The following is a 16,862-nucleotide window of genomic DNA, read 5'->3' on the forward strand; positions in this document are numbered from 1 at the left end:
TACTGATTTGTTAGAATTAATTTTATACCCAGCCACTTTGCTGAAGTTTTACACTTGATCTTAGCCAAAAGGCCGAGAAGCGATGCTGAAGTTTTTTTATCAGGCTTAGTAGTTCTCTGGTGGAACTTTTGGGTCACTTAAGTATACTATCATATTATCTGCAAATAGTGATATTTTAACATCTTCCTTTCCGATTTGTATTCATTTGAAGTCCTTTTGTTTTCTGACTGCACTGGCTATGACTTTGAGAACTATATTGAATAAGTAGGGAGAAATTCGACAGTTTTGTATAGTCCCTGGGTTTAGTGTGATCATGTGTTTTTTATCTTTGAGTTTTTTTTCTATAGTGGATTATGTTCATGGATTTCCATATTTTGAACCACTGCTGCATCCCTGAGATGAAGCCTACTTGATCACGGTGGATGATGGTTTTGATGTGTTCTTGGATTCGGTTTGCAAGAATTATATTGAGTACTTTTGCGTCAATATTCATTAGGGAAATTGGTCTGAAATTCTCTTTCTTTGTTGGGTCTTTGTGTGGTTTAAGTACAAGAGTAATTGTGGCTTCATAGAAGTAATTTGGTTGTGCTCATCTGTTTCCGTTTTGTGAAATAGTTTGGGCAGTATTGTCCATTTCCTCCAGATTTTCAAGTTTTTTTAATGTAGGCTTTTGTAGTAGGATCTGAAGACTTTTTGAATTTTCACAGATTCTGTTCGTATGACTCCTTTTCATTTTGATTTTCATAATTTGTACATGCTCCCTGTACCATCTGGTTATTCTGGCTAAGGATTTATCTATCCTGTTGAGGGGATTGACAGACCCACAGAAATGAGGACACTTCTGAGAAATTGGTGGAGACTACTCTCTGTCCACATTGCCAAACCAAGAGGAAAATGCCTAGTGCCACCAGTGCCCCTTTAACACAGGGACCTAGGAGCAATCAGGGGTAGGACCATTCAGGTTATTGCCCTTGCTGAGACCTGAAAGCCAGATGCCCGGACTGTCTACATGCCTCAGTGAAGAGGTAAGACCAAGTTTTCTACAACAAGTGACTTGCCTGGTTGACTAAGTACACAGAAAGGCAGAAGTGCTCTGGAACAAGACACTTCTGATTTCTGGCTGTATCTGGAAATGATCTGATCCTATTCAACTGCTCCCTGCTCTCAATTCCTTTGGGGGATAGAGATGCACACCCAGAATTTTAGATAATCTTGAGACTGCAGGACACTTCTGCCCACCTCTAAAATATTTCTGGCCCACGAGGAAACTGCATAATGCCTCTGGACACCGGAATATAGGAGCAGTCAGGTGTGTGAACCCACACTCCAGGTCTGCATCTGGAACTGAACTGAACTGGTCAAACAGCTCCATACACACACAAAAATCGTGAGGGTTGGGGACGGAGCTGAACCCTCAGAACTGTGGACTCTCCTAAGAAATCAGAGGAGACTACTCTCTGCCGAAATTTCCGACATTAGAGGAAAATGCCTAGTGCCATCTGTGCCCCTGCACCCAGGGAATTAGGAGAATCAGGGTCAGGACATATTGGGTTCCTGTTCTCTCAGGTGGTTGATAGCCAACCGCTGAAGATGCATCTAACGATGTGTAAACTACCTATCACTATCTATAAAGAATCAGCAAACTACCTGTCACTATTGTTCATGTGTGAAAGGCATAGCCAGAGTTACTAATAAGCTTGTACAACTCATTTGGGTCCCAGGACAGTAGTAGCTCCTCTACTGGGGGAATCACAGAGCGAATGACTCAAACATCTGAGTCCTCCAAGCTCTGCAGTTCCATCATGAGTACAGACAGAGCCCCAGTCCATGACGTTGGCATTTAATAGAATGTTCCAGTCTCCCAGAGCACTTATGACCCTTTTCCATGGCACAGTGTGCATTCTTTGCACATTCAATTATACATGCACTGTATAAAATAAAAGACATCACTGCTCCTAGGCATGTTGCATTAGAGAGTTTATTATACACAAAAGAGAGAACACAGATAGATCTTTGGGTTTTTGGGAGAACCAAGAAAATACATGACCTTGAAACTTGTGGAGAGTGGAAGGAGGGGAGAAGCAAGTGCCAGCCAAAGAGGTTAGAATAATAATTATAAATGAAAAAGACCACTTATCAAATGGTTGGAAATGTAAGGGAGAGAATGGCACCCCTACTCTTGGGTTAGAGGATGAGGTATGCCAGGAATATGTTGTGACACTTAGGGACTGAGTTCTGATGAGAAAATCAGAAGGCCAGATTTGCTTTGTTTTGATCAATAGCTCCCTCCTCCCTAGCCACTATTCCCAGGCTTTCAGACTTAACACCAGAAAGAAAGGAAAAGAAAGAAATGATTTAATTTTACTCTCAAACTTTGTTTTTAAAACTTAAAACACACTGTATGGTCCAATATTTTTCAGGGACTAAAGTATGTACTAGAACACAACAAGTATTGTAACTTTTCTCGTATATTTTGTATTTTCAAGAGGAATAATAATTTTTCTGTTAGGCACAGCCACAACAGTTTGTCTTGATCTATTTTTGAACTAGAGAAAACACAGAAATTTGGTTTGTATATATCAGTTCAGTTCCTCATTCAGGTTCATCGTTGGCCTGCTCTGTAGAATGGCCCCAAGCTGGCCGGTATGGAAATTTACTGATTTTCTAAAATGGATTTCTTGCCTTCTCATGGTTAATGCCAACAACTACCAAAACAGAAAGGCTTCACCTTCCTTCTTCCTCCTCTTTTTCTGGGCTGTGATTATACCTGCTTGAAAGTTGGTCAGTAAATTCAATTCTTACACAGCTTCCTCTTAATTTATACTCCCGTCAATCCTAATATAGGGACGTAGGACTACACATATTCACATGGTCTTTTTCTCCTTACTGTCCAGACAGAGCCCAGCTTGAAAGGAATTGCATGACAGTCCTCTGACCACTGGTCAGCAGACACAGGTTAGGTGTTCACATAAATCTTGATTATGATATTAGGAAAGCCTGAGCTGATATCTTAAATCCTATTTTAATTGGGAAGATACATTGTAATGATTATACCAAGAATCTCCTCTTTCAAGTTTGTAAGTTGTGTACACAATTCTTATCACATATTCTCTGTCTAGTAATGTTGATCAAGGAATCCTGAATAAGTGAATGGGCAGAATAAGAGACCAGGATGGGCATTCCAGTAGGAAGAGGAAGGAAAGATGGGGAGCAGATGTGCTGTGTGGAAAAATGAAATTGATATATGAAAAATGGTCAGAAGAGTCAAGTCAATAATTTTAAATAAGTACCACAGGATAGGGTTTGGAGTTAGCCAGGTCAGCATAGAAGGTCAGCATAGGTCCTTTGATTGCTTAGCAGTCCAGGAGCACTTATAAGTAAATCTAAGTTTTGTTATGCAGGGACTGGGAACAAACAAAAGGTAAAAAAATAATTCTGCCAGATTAATACACTGTTTACATTTATGTTACAATTAATTCATGATCACATATATGTATTTATGTCTCTAGAGAAAACCTGTGTTTGTGAACATGATTGAGTGTGTTTTCATGTGTTTGCACATGTCTGCTCCCACAGAGGACATACAATCACAGGAGAAGCATGGGACTGGAATTACAGCAAAACCAATTTGTAGGGATGGAACATTAATCTTTGGCAACAACATTAATTACTCTTAGCTCTAACTTAGCCCACTAGCCATCTTTTAATTCAAAATTATTTTTATCCTTCTTAATGAATGTGTGCTACATCAGTTGTCCCATTTATTCCTAGGACCATCATGTCCCAAAACTTTTCCCATCAATTTCTGATTACTTTTAACTATGTGTGAAAAAGTATGTTCACATGCATGAATAAAGCATGATGAGTCCATTTCAGTTGATGTGTGCATATGGTTTCAGGACTGACCAAACTGCATTGATTGCATTGAATGGCTACAGAGGGAAGTCAAGCTTTTCTGAGTCGAATTGTCCCACCTACACGAGAGTTGTACTCTTTATTGAGCAGCAATTTATTTATTGAGTGGTTCAAAAAATTCTCTGTGTAGCTCATGCCATGCAGATCACAAACCCAGCCTTTCATTTTACATATCAAGCCAGTCATTTACTCAAAGTGTGCTTGTGATTATCTTAAGAATGAGCATCCCATGACCACAGGCCCTTAATTTTTTAGTAGACAACAAGGATATATTTTCTGTTAATATTGCAAAAGTACTTAACAGAGATCTGTCTCTGTTAAGCAGAGGTGTTAAGAAAGCTTGGTGAGAATGTCCTGAAATTACCATTTCAAAAATTCCTGGGTCCTGGCCTTAAAATGCTATGTCCTACAAGCGAACCTAAAAATATTCCTTGTTAATTACTGTCTTCTCACACTAACTTCAATCTTTTGAATTAATAATGCAAGGTATATTCTCTCTCTCTCTCTCTCTATATATATATATATATATATATGTATATATATATAAAATATCTCTACATCTATCTATTTATCTTTCTTTCTGTAATTAAGGTCTAACTTTATTCAGTCAGTAGGATGATTGCAAACTTAGATTGTAGCCAGGTAAAGGGGGTCTTTCACTGGGAATTTAAAAGAGATATTTCAAACAACCAGGAAGGTAAATTACTTTGTAAACTTATATTTCATCATTTTTTACAGTCCAGTCCTTCCCTCCCTCCTTTCTGCCCTCCAACAATTTCTCATCTCATTCCTCCTACCCCGTCTCCAAGAGGATGTCCCCAAACAGATACAAACACAATATCCCACCAGCTTTTCCCACTCCCATGGATATCAAGGCTCTCAAGGGTTAGGTTTGTCTTTTTTTCACAGAGTCCAGACCATACAGTCTTTGTTGTACTTATGTTGGGAGTCCCAGGCCAGCCAGTAGTCACAACTAAGGAATGCCAAATGGCTGAGAAACACCTAAACAAATGTTCAACATCTTTAGCCATAAGGGAAATGCACATCAAAAGAACCCTGAGATTCAACCCCACACCAGTCAGAATGGCTAAGATATAAAACTCAGGTGACAGCAGATGCTGGTGAGGATGTGGAGAAAGAGAAACTTTCCTCCATTGTTGGTGGGATTACAGACTGGTACACCCATTCAGGAAATGAGTCTGGAGGTGCCTCAGAAAAGTGGACATTGTACTACCTGAGGATCCAGCTATACCTCTCTTGGGCATATACCCAAAAGATGCTCCAACATATAACAAGACACATGCTCCACTATGTTCCTAGAAGCCTTATTTATAATAGCCAGAAGCTGGAAAGAACCCAGATGTCCTTCAACAAAGGAATGGATAAAGGAAATGTGGTACATCTACACAATGGAATACTACTCTGCTATCAAAAACAATGACTCTATGAAATTCATAAGCAAATGGATGGCACTGAAAAATATCATCCTGAGTGAGGTAATCCAATCACAGAAAAACACAAATGTATGCATTCATTGATAAGTGTATATTAGCTCAAATGCTCTAATTACCCTAGATGCACAGAACACATGAAACTCAAGAAGTATGACCAAAATGTGAATGCTTCTGTCCGTTTTTAAAAGGGGAACAAGAATACCCTTGGGAGGGCATAGGAAGGCATAGTTTAGAACAGAGGCTGAAGGAACGCCCATTCAGATCCTGACCAACATGTATCCCATATGTATACAGCCACCAAACTTGATAAGACGGATGAAGCACAGAAGTGCAGGCTGACAGGTACCGGATGTAGATCACTCCTGAGAGATATAGCCAGAAAATGGCAAATACATAGGCAAATGCCAGCTTCAAACTACTGAACTGAAAATGGGATCCCTGTTGAAGGAATCAGAGTAAGGACTGAAAGAGTGGAATTTCAAAGATGAGGGATACCAGGGCTGCCAGGACAGAGAAGTTGGGTTGATGGACATTAGGAGGCATCTCTAACTTTGCTCCATCTGGTGAAATACTAGCCTCTAAATCACCAGAAGGACCATGGTGAGTGAGGGGCCGAAAACTTGCTCCACACAGAGAAGGCACAGATGCCCAGAGGGTACAACAGCTTGTGATGAATCCCTGGTCCTTTCTGTCTGAGAAAGTGTGCAAAGCTTCATAAATTGTACCTCTTGTGCAGAATGCTCTTTTGTCAATAGTTATTCCACTGAGTCCGGCTTTAAATAGCTCAGATAATAAAGAATTTACCTTGTGTTGTTGTGTACATGCTTGTCCAAGGGGGTGGAATTGTTAGGTGTGTACCATTGGAGCAGGTATATCACTGTGGTTGGGGTCATTATGATCCCTTTCCTAGCTGCCTGGAAGCCAGTATTCTGCTAGCAGCCTTCAGATAATGATGTAGAACTCTGAGATCCTCCTGTACTATGCCTACCAAGATGCTGCCATGTTCCTCTCTTAATGATGGTGGGCTGAAACTCTGAACCTGTAAGCCAATCCCATCTATATGATGTCCTTTGTTAGATTTGATTTTTTCACCGTGTGTATTATGAGATTTGCCTTGTTCACAGTGTCTATTATAAGCAGTTAAACTTTGGAAGGTAACATGCAAGCATGAAGGTTTGAGCTGACCCCTAGCCACACTCAGAACACTATGACTCCAGACAGACATCTCAAACTGCAAATTGATTTAGGTTAGCTTGTACCCAGATGAACAACCATTTGTGTAGTAAAGGCTGTTTCGATTTAGAAGCTGTGAGAAATTTTTATATTGCTGGCCTATAAATGATACTGAGAAAGAGCAAATTGTATGTAGTGTTGCACAGTTTCTCTGCCTTCCCACTGTCCTGATTTCTGTGACCCTACCAAGGGACCCCAACACACTAGATGATGACAGACGTGAGGAGGTAGGGGACAATTCCAGAAGGAATAATATGATTGGGACATGATTGTCTAGGGTGTGCCACAGATCTGTTTAGGGGATGCTCCATGGAATGTATTAGTGTGATGGTAGCTGAGACTCACTCCAAGGAGCTTGTGAGGTAGAACCTGAAGTGACCACCTTATGTAACCTCCCTGGAGTCCCAGTGAAGGAATCATCATACTAACCCATCTACAAAGCCTTCCTGCCTACAGGAGGTGCAGGGACAAAGAAGGAGTGGGGTCTGAGGGAATGGGCTACCAATGACTGGTCCAACTTCAGACCCATCTCATGGCTAAGAACCAATCCCTGACAGCATTAATGATACTCTGCATCCTCACAGACAGGAGCCTAGCATATCTGTCCTCTTGGAGGCTCCAGGTAGTAGCTTTCCAAAATGGCCAAACACTGGAGGGAGCTCCCAGAACTGGTGGAATATTTTCCAGGAGGAATTTAGGAATCTGGAAGTAATAAGAACTTCACAAGTAGAACAACAGAGTTCATTGACCTCAGTACTTAAGGGGTCCCAGAGAATTATCCAAAAACCAAAGAGCATTCATGGCCTCACCTGTGCCCACACCCGAAAACATGTATACCCTATGTGCAGCTTGAAGGTTGTTATTTATATGTGTTCCCAAACAATTGAAAGAGAGATGGTCCCTCAGCATGTTGGCTGCTTGTCCTGTCTGTTTTCTTAACTTCACTGACTATTCTCATGGACATGGCAATAATGAAAAAACACTTGTTATTTTACAATATGTACAAAAGACAATTTTTTACTACTATGTTTTAGCTAATCTTATTTGCATGTCTTTGCAATAGGAAATGTCTACAGTATCTAATACTCACAACGTCAGTTTGAACACTGTATAAATAGGATCTAAAATTTTGTCTCCCAATCTGCACATCTTACATGCCTTAATAACCCATATCACAGTAAACACACACACAAACACACACACACACACACACTAAATATTTTCTTAAAAATACATCTCATTTCTTTTACGTTATCTAGCATCTTTAGATAATCTCCTTCGATGACATCCTTGAAGTGGAAGTACCAAATGGGACCTATTTGGTACCTGAAGAACCTCAGAACTTTAAAAAATATGTACACATCCACAACAATCAATGGTATGGATGTTCAAATGAAGGATACACACACACACACACACACACACACACACACACACACACACAAACCACCCCCCACAAGCACACATGCACACAGAGAGCTGTATTTAATATGCATAAATAATCTCATTGCCTGGGCCACTCCCAAACTTCCACATTGCTAACGCCCACCCCCCAATCCCTGTGACAGTTCTGAATGATTGCTTAATAAAATCTTTATCACATCTTTGCTACTCAAAACCGACTTGGGGCGACACCGCTGAGGCTCCTCTTCCCTGGCACTTACATGGAGGGTACTCTGTCTTTCTCAGCTCTCAAGCCTGTATCCAATTCGTTTCCTGGTTTGGTGATCCTCCTTGCTCTTGAATTCAAAAGTGATTCCTCTGTCTCTGCCTAGACACTGGCCTCTTGTAATTTTACCAATAAGAACGTGCTGGGGATAGGGACTCTCAGGTCTCAAATGCAGGATTCTCATGTAATTTGGGAACCAATTTAGCATTAGACGACTTTACAACCAATCCACACCAATTGGGAAGAAGCAACAAAGAAACAGTCCCCAGCCCGAAAAATACCCCCTGCCTTTTTCATCACCCTCCAATTCATCATCTGGTAAAACTAAGTTCACGTTCCCAGGCAGACAGGAGTTCTGGACTTCCCATTGGTGGCCACCTTCCTTTAATCATCTTTTTGTTTTTGAAAACATAATGATGGTCTCTAATAATGCCCCAGCTATTTATCTCATGCTCCTCAAAACACAACACTTGCACTCTAACACCAAAGAACAAACGAATATCATTGAATAAACTGTAACACCCAATCTTAAAACAGTTGACATTTTAATCTACATAAGCATCTACCCCTAAATTCTGGACAGTGAGAAAATGTATCTGAAATTGGCCCAGATGTGTTTCCTCTTTATTTCTTAATTGATTGTTCAATTTTTTTTCCATTCCAGTTTTATCCCCCTCCCGGTCTACCCTGACTGTTCCACATCCCACACCTCCTCCCTATAACAACCAAGAAGTTGTCCCTACCCCACCATCCCACATTGTGGTGCCCTAAGTCTCCTGAAGATATGTGTATCTTCTCCGAATGGGTCCAGACCTAAATGTCCTCTATTGTATGTGTTGGGGGTTCCTATGATCATGTATATGCTGCCTGGCTGGTTGCTCAGTGTCTGAGACATCCCAGGGGCCCAGGTTAATTGACACTGCTGGTATTCATATAGGATCACTCTTCAGGTTCTTCCAGGCTTTTCCTAATTGAACCACAGGGGTCCCCAGTTTCTGCCCATTGGTTGGGTGTAAATATCTCCATCTGACTTTCAGCTGCTTCTAGGGTCTTTCGGAAGGCAGTCATGATAGGTCCCTGTGTGTAAGCATACCATAGCCTGAATCATAGTGTCAGATCTTGGTGCCTCCCACTGAGCTGGAACTCAATTTGGACCTCCTTTTGCTCAGGCTCTTCTCCATTTTTGTTCGTCCAGTTCTTTTACACAGGGACCATTCTGGTCAGAGATTTTGATTGTGGGATGGCAGCTCTATGACATTCTGCGTCACAGTGATTACTCTTACTTGTCACAGTTTAGGCTTTGAGTTCATCTTCTGTTCATGATCCAGGAGCACCTTTATTACAATAAATCCCTGCCATTTTCATCACCTGTGTTTGAGTTGTGTTGTATTTGGGAGAACCCTATTGCACAAAGGCTTTTCCACATTGTTTACACTCATATCTTTACAGCATGATGATATATGAGAATTGAAAAGACCTCCCCATATTAAACCTATTCACATAGTTACTATCTGGTACGGATCGTTTCATGTTGGTGAAGTCTATTGAAATACATGAAGGTTTCACCAGGCTAAATGCACTCACAGGGTTTTATTAAATACACTCAAAGGATTTTTCTAAATTATGGTTTATTTTGTGCATTTGAATATGACTGATATGCGAAGGTGTTACCACTTTGCTTACACTTTTAGGGTGTCCCTCCTGTTTGTCTTCTTTTATGTATTTGGAAGATGATTGCTAGTTCAAATACAGAGGCATAATCACACGGATTATATTCATAAGGTGTCTATTGAATGTGTCTTCTTTTATTTACTTGCAAAGTACTACCATTTGCAAAAGGTTTGCCACATTTCTTACATTCATAGGAATCCTATGCAGTGTGTATTATTTTATGGGCTAGGAGATGACTATTTTGTGAAAGGTTTTACCACAGTAGTTACAGTCCAAGCATTTTTCTCTAGTAACTATTCAGTTATGCAGTTGCAGAAGCTTGTGATATATAAGGCTTAAGAACATTTAAGACATTTATTGGGTTTCTCTGCTATGATTGTTTATGTTATAAAACCACACTGGTTGCGTTCAAAAAAGTTTCTCTCCTGCATGTGTACTTTTAAGATTTTAGAGACCACTGCTTTGTGAAAAAGTTCTGGCACATTGGTTACAGTTAAAGGTTTTCTCTCCTGCATGGTTTCTATTGTCTTTGTAGATGACTCTTTTGTGCAAAGGCTGTAGCATATTTGTTACATTCACAGGTTTTCTCTCCAGTACGTCTTCATTTTTGTTCTTAGAGATTACTACTTTTTTTTAGGCTTTCCCACATTGGTTACATTCATAGGGTTTTCTCCTGTATGCATTCTTTTATCTTTTTGGTGATCACCACTTTTTACAAAGGGTTTACAACATTGGTTAATTCATAAGGTTTTTTCAATTATATGTTTCATTATGTCTTTTGAGATGACTCCTTTGTGCAAAGGCTTTGCCACATTGGTTACACTCATAGGGCTTCTCTTCTGTGTGTGTTCTTATATGACTTTGGAGAGTACTGCTGTCTGCAAAGGCTTTGCTACATTGGTTACATTCATAGGGTTTCTCGCCTGTATGTGTTCTTATATGACGTTGGAGATGACTATTTCGTGTAAAGGCTTTACAACATTGGTGACAGTCATAGGTCTTCTCGCCTGTATATGTTCTTACATGACGATGGAGATGACTGTTTTGTGTAAAGGCTTTACAACATTGATTACATTCGTAGGGTTTCTCTCCTGTGTGTGTTCTTTTATGTTGTTGGAGAGTACCACTGTCTGCAAAGGCTTTGCCACATTGGTTACATTCATAGGGTTTCTCTCCTGTATGAGTTCTTATATGTCTTTGGAGATGACTGCTCTGTGCAAAGGCTTTCCCACATTGGTGACATTCATAGGGCTTCTCGCCTGTATGTGTTCTTATATGCCTATGGAGATGACTTTTTTGTGTAAAGGCTTTACAACATTGATTACATTCATAGGGTTTCTCTCCTGTGTGTGTTCTTTTATGTGTTTGGAGATTACTGCTTTCTGCAAAGGCTTTGCCACATTGGTTACATTCATAGGGTTTCTCTCCTGTGTGTGTTCTTTTATGTGTTTGGAGAGTACTGCTGCATGCAAAGGCTTTCCCACATTGGTTACATTCATAGGGTTTCTGTACTTTATGGGTCCTTTTATATTTTTGGAGATTATGGTTTTGTACAAAGGCTTTACAACATTGGTTACAGTTATAACATTTTTTTCCATTACATGATCTTTTATGTCTTTTGAGACTACTCCTTGGTGCAAAGGCTTTACCACATTGATTACATTCACAGAGTTTCTCTCCTGTGTGTGTTCCTTTATGATTTTGGAGAGCACTGCTTCTTACAATGTCTTTACAACATTGGATACATTCAGGTTTTTCTCCATTATGTGTTCTTTTATGTGCTTTGAGACTACTCCTTCGTGCAAAAGCTTTATCACAATGGTTACATTCATAGGGCTTCTCTCCATTATACCTTTGGGTATGACTCTGAACTGCAAAGCCATTACAGTACTGAATAAAATCAAAGGTTTGCTTTCCAGTAAAACTTCTTTCATACCTGCAAATACAATTGGCACATGTAAATTTTTTCTAACATTGATTATATTCATGAATCTTTTTCTATCTATGAATTCATTTCAAATTTGGTTTAAGTGTAAAGAGCAAAATGATCTTAATATAATATCAATTCGTTTACATTCAAAGGTGTTGCCTTTTATTTTGGGTTGTCTTGAATGTTTGAAGACACATGGAATAGGAAGAGAATTGATTACATGACTCATATTTATTCCATAATTTATCTATTAAGTGTATTAACATATTTAAAGAGAACTCAATGAACTCAGAGTGTTTGTAGACTGACTGCAAACATAAATTTTGTTATCTTTTGAGGACTACTACATTTGCAACATGAGCCAATGCAAAGAGGATAATTTCTATAACCCTGATCTCCTGAAGTGATTCAGCACTTTGAATGTGTAAATGTCCCAAATCATAGTCAAAAACTAAATATTTATCAACGTTCCCCATATTAAGAAACTCTCCTCAAAGTGGTATATACTGTGCATCTTCTAATTGTTCTGGAAAAGAGAGAGGTATGTTGCTTCTTTCAGTATCACTAAGCTCTCCTGGCTTGCATTCATAGGGACATATGACATCCACAGCAAAAGAAGAATAACACATTACATTCAACACATTACAAAAGAAAACTTCTACATTACATTTACACAATTTCAATTTGTTTTCCTCACAGAGATGTGGTACAATGTTTACGGTTTCTCCACAAACTGTCCATATCATTAAATTTTGCCATGCAGTTAAAGAATACAGGTCACCACAATTTACTATGGAATATGTGCTTATTAAAAGGGTGTAGACATATAATGATGACCTGATCAATATGGGGTGCAGTGTGTATTTTACCCTGTTGCATTCTTTAAAACTTGCTGCAAACATGAAACTTTCTTGGGAGGTATTATCATCTTTCACATGAAAATTACCTTCCATGTCTTCCTGAACTTTTACAATATTTTTCAGTAGTATGGTCTTCCCAAATGTAGCCTAAAAATGGTATCAGAGAAAGTATGTTAAATTATTGGAATTAGGGAACATCTAAGTTACTATCTTTAGTGAACATTAGAACCATGACTCATTTATTCACTACATTCTTCCTTATTTTTAAGTAAAATTAAAAAAAAACAAATATTAAACAAAACCAGATGTGCCTAAATTTTACAAAGTGAATGATAAGTTCATTGAATTACCTATAGCACTGAGATTCCTACAGGTCTCCAGCATTACACCTTGGTAGAGACTCTTCTGAGAAGGATTCAGCAATGCCCACTCTTCCTCAGTGAAGTTCACATGCACATCATCATAGGTCAGGAAAGCCTAAAAGATACAATACATGTGTACCCAACACAGCATGATACTGCCTTCCAGGCTCCATTTGCAACCAAAGGTGGGGCTGTCCCAAGGTCCTCCATACTCAAAACCGGTCTTCAGAGGTGGTCTATCAGGAGCACTCTCACTCCTAAGTCCTCAGGTGAAACCCCACTTTCTCTCCACTGACTGTCCAAGGGAGATTCACCAGGAGCTCACAAGGCACAGGAATGTCTGAGCAACCTGAGATGGGACCCTTCTGGTCTCCATCTGCTCCCAGAGCTGGAGCTGTTTTATTGCTCTCTAGACCAAAAACCTCCGCACAGAGAGATGGTCTCTTAGGAGTGCTCTCATTGCGAATCACACAGGTTGGAACACACATTTGCTGCACAGTTGTTAAAGGAGATACAAACTGGGAACATTCCTGGCAATGGAATGGTGGGGAGGCATGGGAGAGGAAACACCTGGTCTCTATCAGAGCCCAGAGCTAAGGGTGTGTCATAGCCCTCCAGACCCTAAACTAGGCCAGAGAGAACTGGTCTCCCAGGAGCATTCCATTCCTAAGATCAGACGTATATGAGATTCCAGGAGGAACAAGCTAAAGTCAGAAAAAACAAGACCAATTAACATTAGCAATAACTGGATGGCAATAGGCAAGCCCAAGAAGCAAATCATCAGAAACCAACACTAATTGTCATCATCACGACACAGTACCATGGGGTGGTGAGAAGAAGGTATATCCTTTTGTTTTAGGATAGAATGTAATATAAATATCTGTTAAGTCCATTTGGATCACGATTTCTCTTAGTCTGTCTATGTCTCTGTTTAATTGTTTCAATGATCTGTCCATTGATGAGAGTGTGGTGTTGAAATCTCCTATTATTATTGCGTGAGGAGCAATGTGTGCTTTGAGCTTTAGTAAGGTTTCTTTTATGTATGGAGTTACCCTTGTATTTGGAGCATAGATATTTAGGACTGAGATTTCATCTTGGTGAATTTTGCCTCAGATGAATGAATATGAAGTGTCCTTCTTTATCTTTTTCGATGACTTTTAGTTGAAAATCGATTTTATTTGATATTAGAATGGCTACTCCAGCTTGCTTCTTCAGACCATTTGCTTGGAACGTTGTTTTGCAGCCTTTCACTCTGAGGTAGTGTCTGTCTCTGAGGTGTGTTACCTGTAGGCAGCAGAATGCAGGGTCTTCATCGCGTACCCAGTTTCTTAATCTATTTCTTTTATTAGGGAGTTGAGACCATTGATGTTGAGAGATATTAAGGAATAGTGATTATTGCTTCCTGTTGTATTCATATTTGGCTGTGAGATTATGTTTGTGTGCTTTTCTTCTCTTTTATTTTGCTGCCAAGACGATTAGTTTCTTGCTTTTTCTAGGGTGTAGCTTGCCTCCTTTATGATGGGCTTTACCATTTATTATCTTTTGTAGTGCTGTATTTGTGTCCTTTCTTTAATGCTTCTATTTCCACTTTTAACTCCTTCACCTGTTTGATTATGTTTTCCTGGAATTCTTTCAGGGATTTTTGTGACTCCTCTCTATAGGCTTCTACATGTTTATTTATGTTTTCCTGCATTTCTCTAAGAGAGATCTTCCTGTCTTGCTTGAAGTCCCCCAGCATCATGATCAAATGTGATTTTATATCTAGACCATGGTTTTCTTGTGTGTTTGGATATTCATTGTTTGCTTTGGTGGGAGAATTGGGCTCCGAGGATGCCATGTAGTCTTGGTTTCCGTTGCTTGGGTTCCTGTGCTTGCTTGCCTCTCGCCATCAGGTTTTCTCTGGTGTTACCTTGTCCTGCTATTTCTGACAGTGGCTAGACGGTCCTATAGCCCTGTGTGTCAGGAGTGCTGTAGACCTGTTTTCCTGTTTTCTTTCAGCCAGTTATGGGAACAGAGTGTTCTGGTTTTGGGCGAGTAGTCTTTCCTGTCTACTGGTCTTCAGCTGTTTCTGTGCACCTGTGTCCTGAGTCCACCAGGCAGGTCGCTTGGAAAAGAAATGTTGGTCTTTCCTGTGCTCCCGGGGCTCAAGTTGCTCATGGGGGGGCTGCTTTTGAGCTCTGGGTGAGGGAGGCAACCAGGAGGCTCTGCGCCGCCTTTTCCTGGAACCCCAGGACACCGGGGTCCCAGATGGCATTAGGTGTTTTCCTCTGGAGTCAGAAATGTGGGAAGAGTGTAGTCTCTTCTGGCTTCCCAGGCGTGTCTGCGCCTCTGAAGGTTTAGCTCGCCCTCCCACGGGATTTGGGTACAGAGAACTGTTGACCTATTCCCTTCAGGTCCGGGTGGTGTCTCGACTGCGGGGGGGTCTGGACTGCGAGCGGGTCTCAAAAAGCATCAGACACAAACACTAATTGTCATCATCACAACACAGTTCTCTCACCACAAATAATGGGCATAACAACATACCAGCAAATCAAGATTTGGACTGAAAATAACATCTCATGGTCATGATAGAGGATTTTAAGCAGGACATAAATAACTCCTTTAAAGCAATGCAGAACACGTGTAAATAAGTAGTTGCCTTAAAGAGGAAACAAAAAAATCCCCTAAGACTTAAAGAATAGCACTAAGAAAGTGGGGAAGAAATTGAACAAAAACCATCTAGGATCTAAAAATGTAAATAGGAGCAATAAGGAGACCACAAAGAGAGACAAACCTGAAGATAGTAAACATAGGAAAGAGATCAGGAGTAATAGACATAAGCATCACCAACAAAATATAAGGGATTGAAGTGAGATCTCAGGGGCAGAAGATTCCATAGAAAACATTGATACAATAGTCAAAGAAAACGAAAAAAAAAAAAGTACAAATCTTCTAAGCCAAAACATCCAGGAAATCCAGAGCACAACAATGTTGTGAGAAGAGCAAACATGAGAGACCGGATAAACAGTTCTCTGCACCCAAATCCCGTGGGAGGGAGAGCTAAACCTTCAGAGAGGCAGACAAGCCTGGGAAACCAGAAGAGACTGCTCTCTGTACATACATCTCGGACGCCAGAGGAAAACACCAAAGGCCATCTGGAACCCTGGTGCACTGAAGCTCCCGGAAGGGGCGGCACAGGTCTTCCTGGTCGCTGCCGCTACAGAGAGCCCGTGGGCAGCACCCCACGAGCGAACTTGAGCCTCGGGACCACAGGTAAGACCAACTTTTCTGCTGCAAGAAAGCTGCCTGGTGAACTCAAGACACAGGCCCACAGGAACAGCTGAAGACCTGTAGAGAGGAAAAACTACACGCCCGAAAGCACAACACTCTGTCCCCATAACTGACTGAAAGAGAGGAAAACAGGTCTACAGCACTCCTGACACACAGGCTTATAGGACAGTCTAGCCACTGTCAGAAATAGAAGAACAAAGTAACACTAGAGATAATCTGATGGCAAGAGGCAAGCGCAGGAACCCAAGCAACAGAAACCAAGACTACATGCCATCATCGGAGCCCAATTCTCCCACCAAAACAAACATGGAATATCCAAACACACCAGAAAAGCAAGATCTAGTTTCAAAATCATATTTGAACATGATGCTGGAGGACTTCAAGAAAGACGTGAAGAACTCCCTTAGGGAAACACAGGAAAACATTAATAAATAAGTAGAAGCCTACAGAGAGGAATCGCAAAAATCCCTGAAAGAATTCCAGGAAAACAGAATCAAA

At 40.4% G+C, this 16,862-nt stretch overlaps 1 protein-coding gene across 1 annotated transcript; it reads right to left on the reverse strand.

Moving 5' to 3' along the window:
• Positions 1 to 9,906: 9,906 nt before the first annotated feature.
• Positions 9,907 to 13,250, reverse strand: Znf431l9 (zinc finger protein 431 like 9). Its single transcript, XM_006235662.5, has 3 exons — positions 13,083 to 13,250; positions 12,819 to 12,879; positions 9,907 to 11,878 (listed from the first exon to the last, which is right to left on the reverse strand). Exons 1-3 carry the CDS (start codon positions 13,114 to 13,116, stop codon positions 10,696 to 10,698), a joined length of 1,278 nt encoding a protein of 425 aa, XP_006235724.3. The 5' UTR covers positions 13,117 to 13,250; the 3' UTR covers positions 9,907 to 10,695.
• Positions 13,251 to 16,862: the final 3,612 nt, after the last annotated feature.

This window comes from Rattus norvegicus, chromosome 3, assembly GCF_036323735.1.
Source record: "Rattus norvegicus strain BN/NHsdMcwi chromosome 3, GRCr8, whole genome shotgun sequence".
In the NCBI taxonomy this organism is placed as follows: Eukaryota; Metazoa; Chordata; class Mammalia; order Rodentia; family Muridae; genus Rattus; species Rattus norvegicus.

Coding starts and splice junctions, on each gene's coding strand:
- Znf431l9 (XM_006235662.5), bottom strand. CDS start 13,116: ATGCTGGAGACCTGTAGGAATCTCAGTGCTATAG. Junction 12,880..13,082: donor TAGGAATCTCAGTGCTATAG/GTAATTCAATGA, acceptor TACCATTTTTAG/GCTACATTTGGGAAGACCAT. Junction 11,879..12,818: donor AGTTCAGGAAGACATGGAAG/GTAATTTTCATG, acceptor TTGTATTTGCAG/GTATGAAAGAAGTTTTACTG.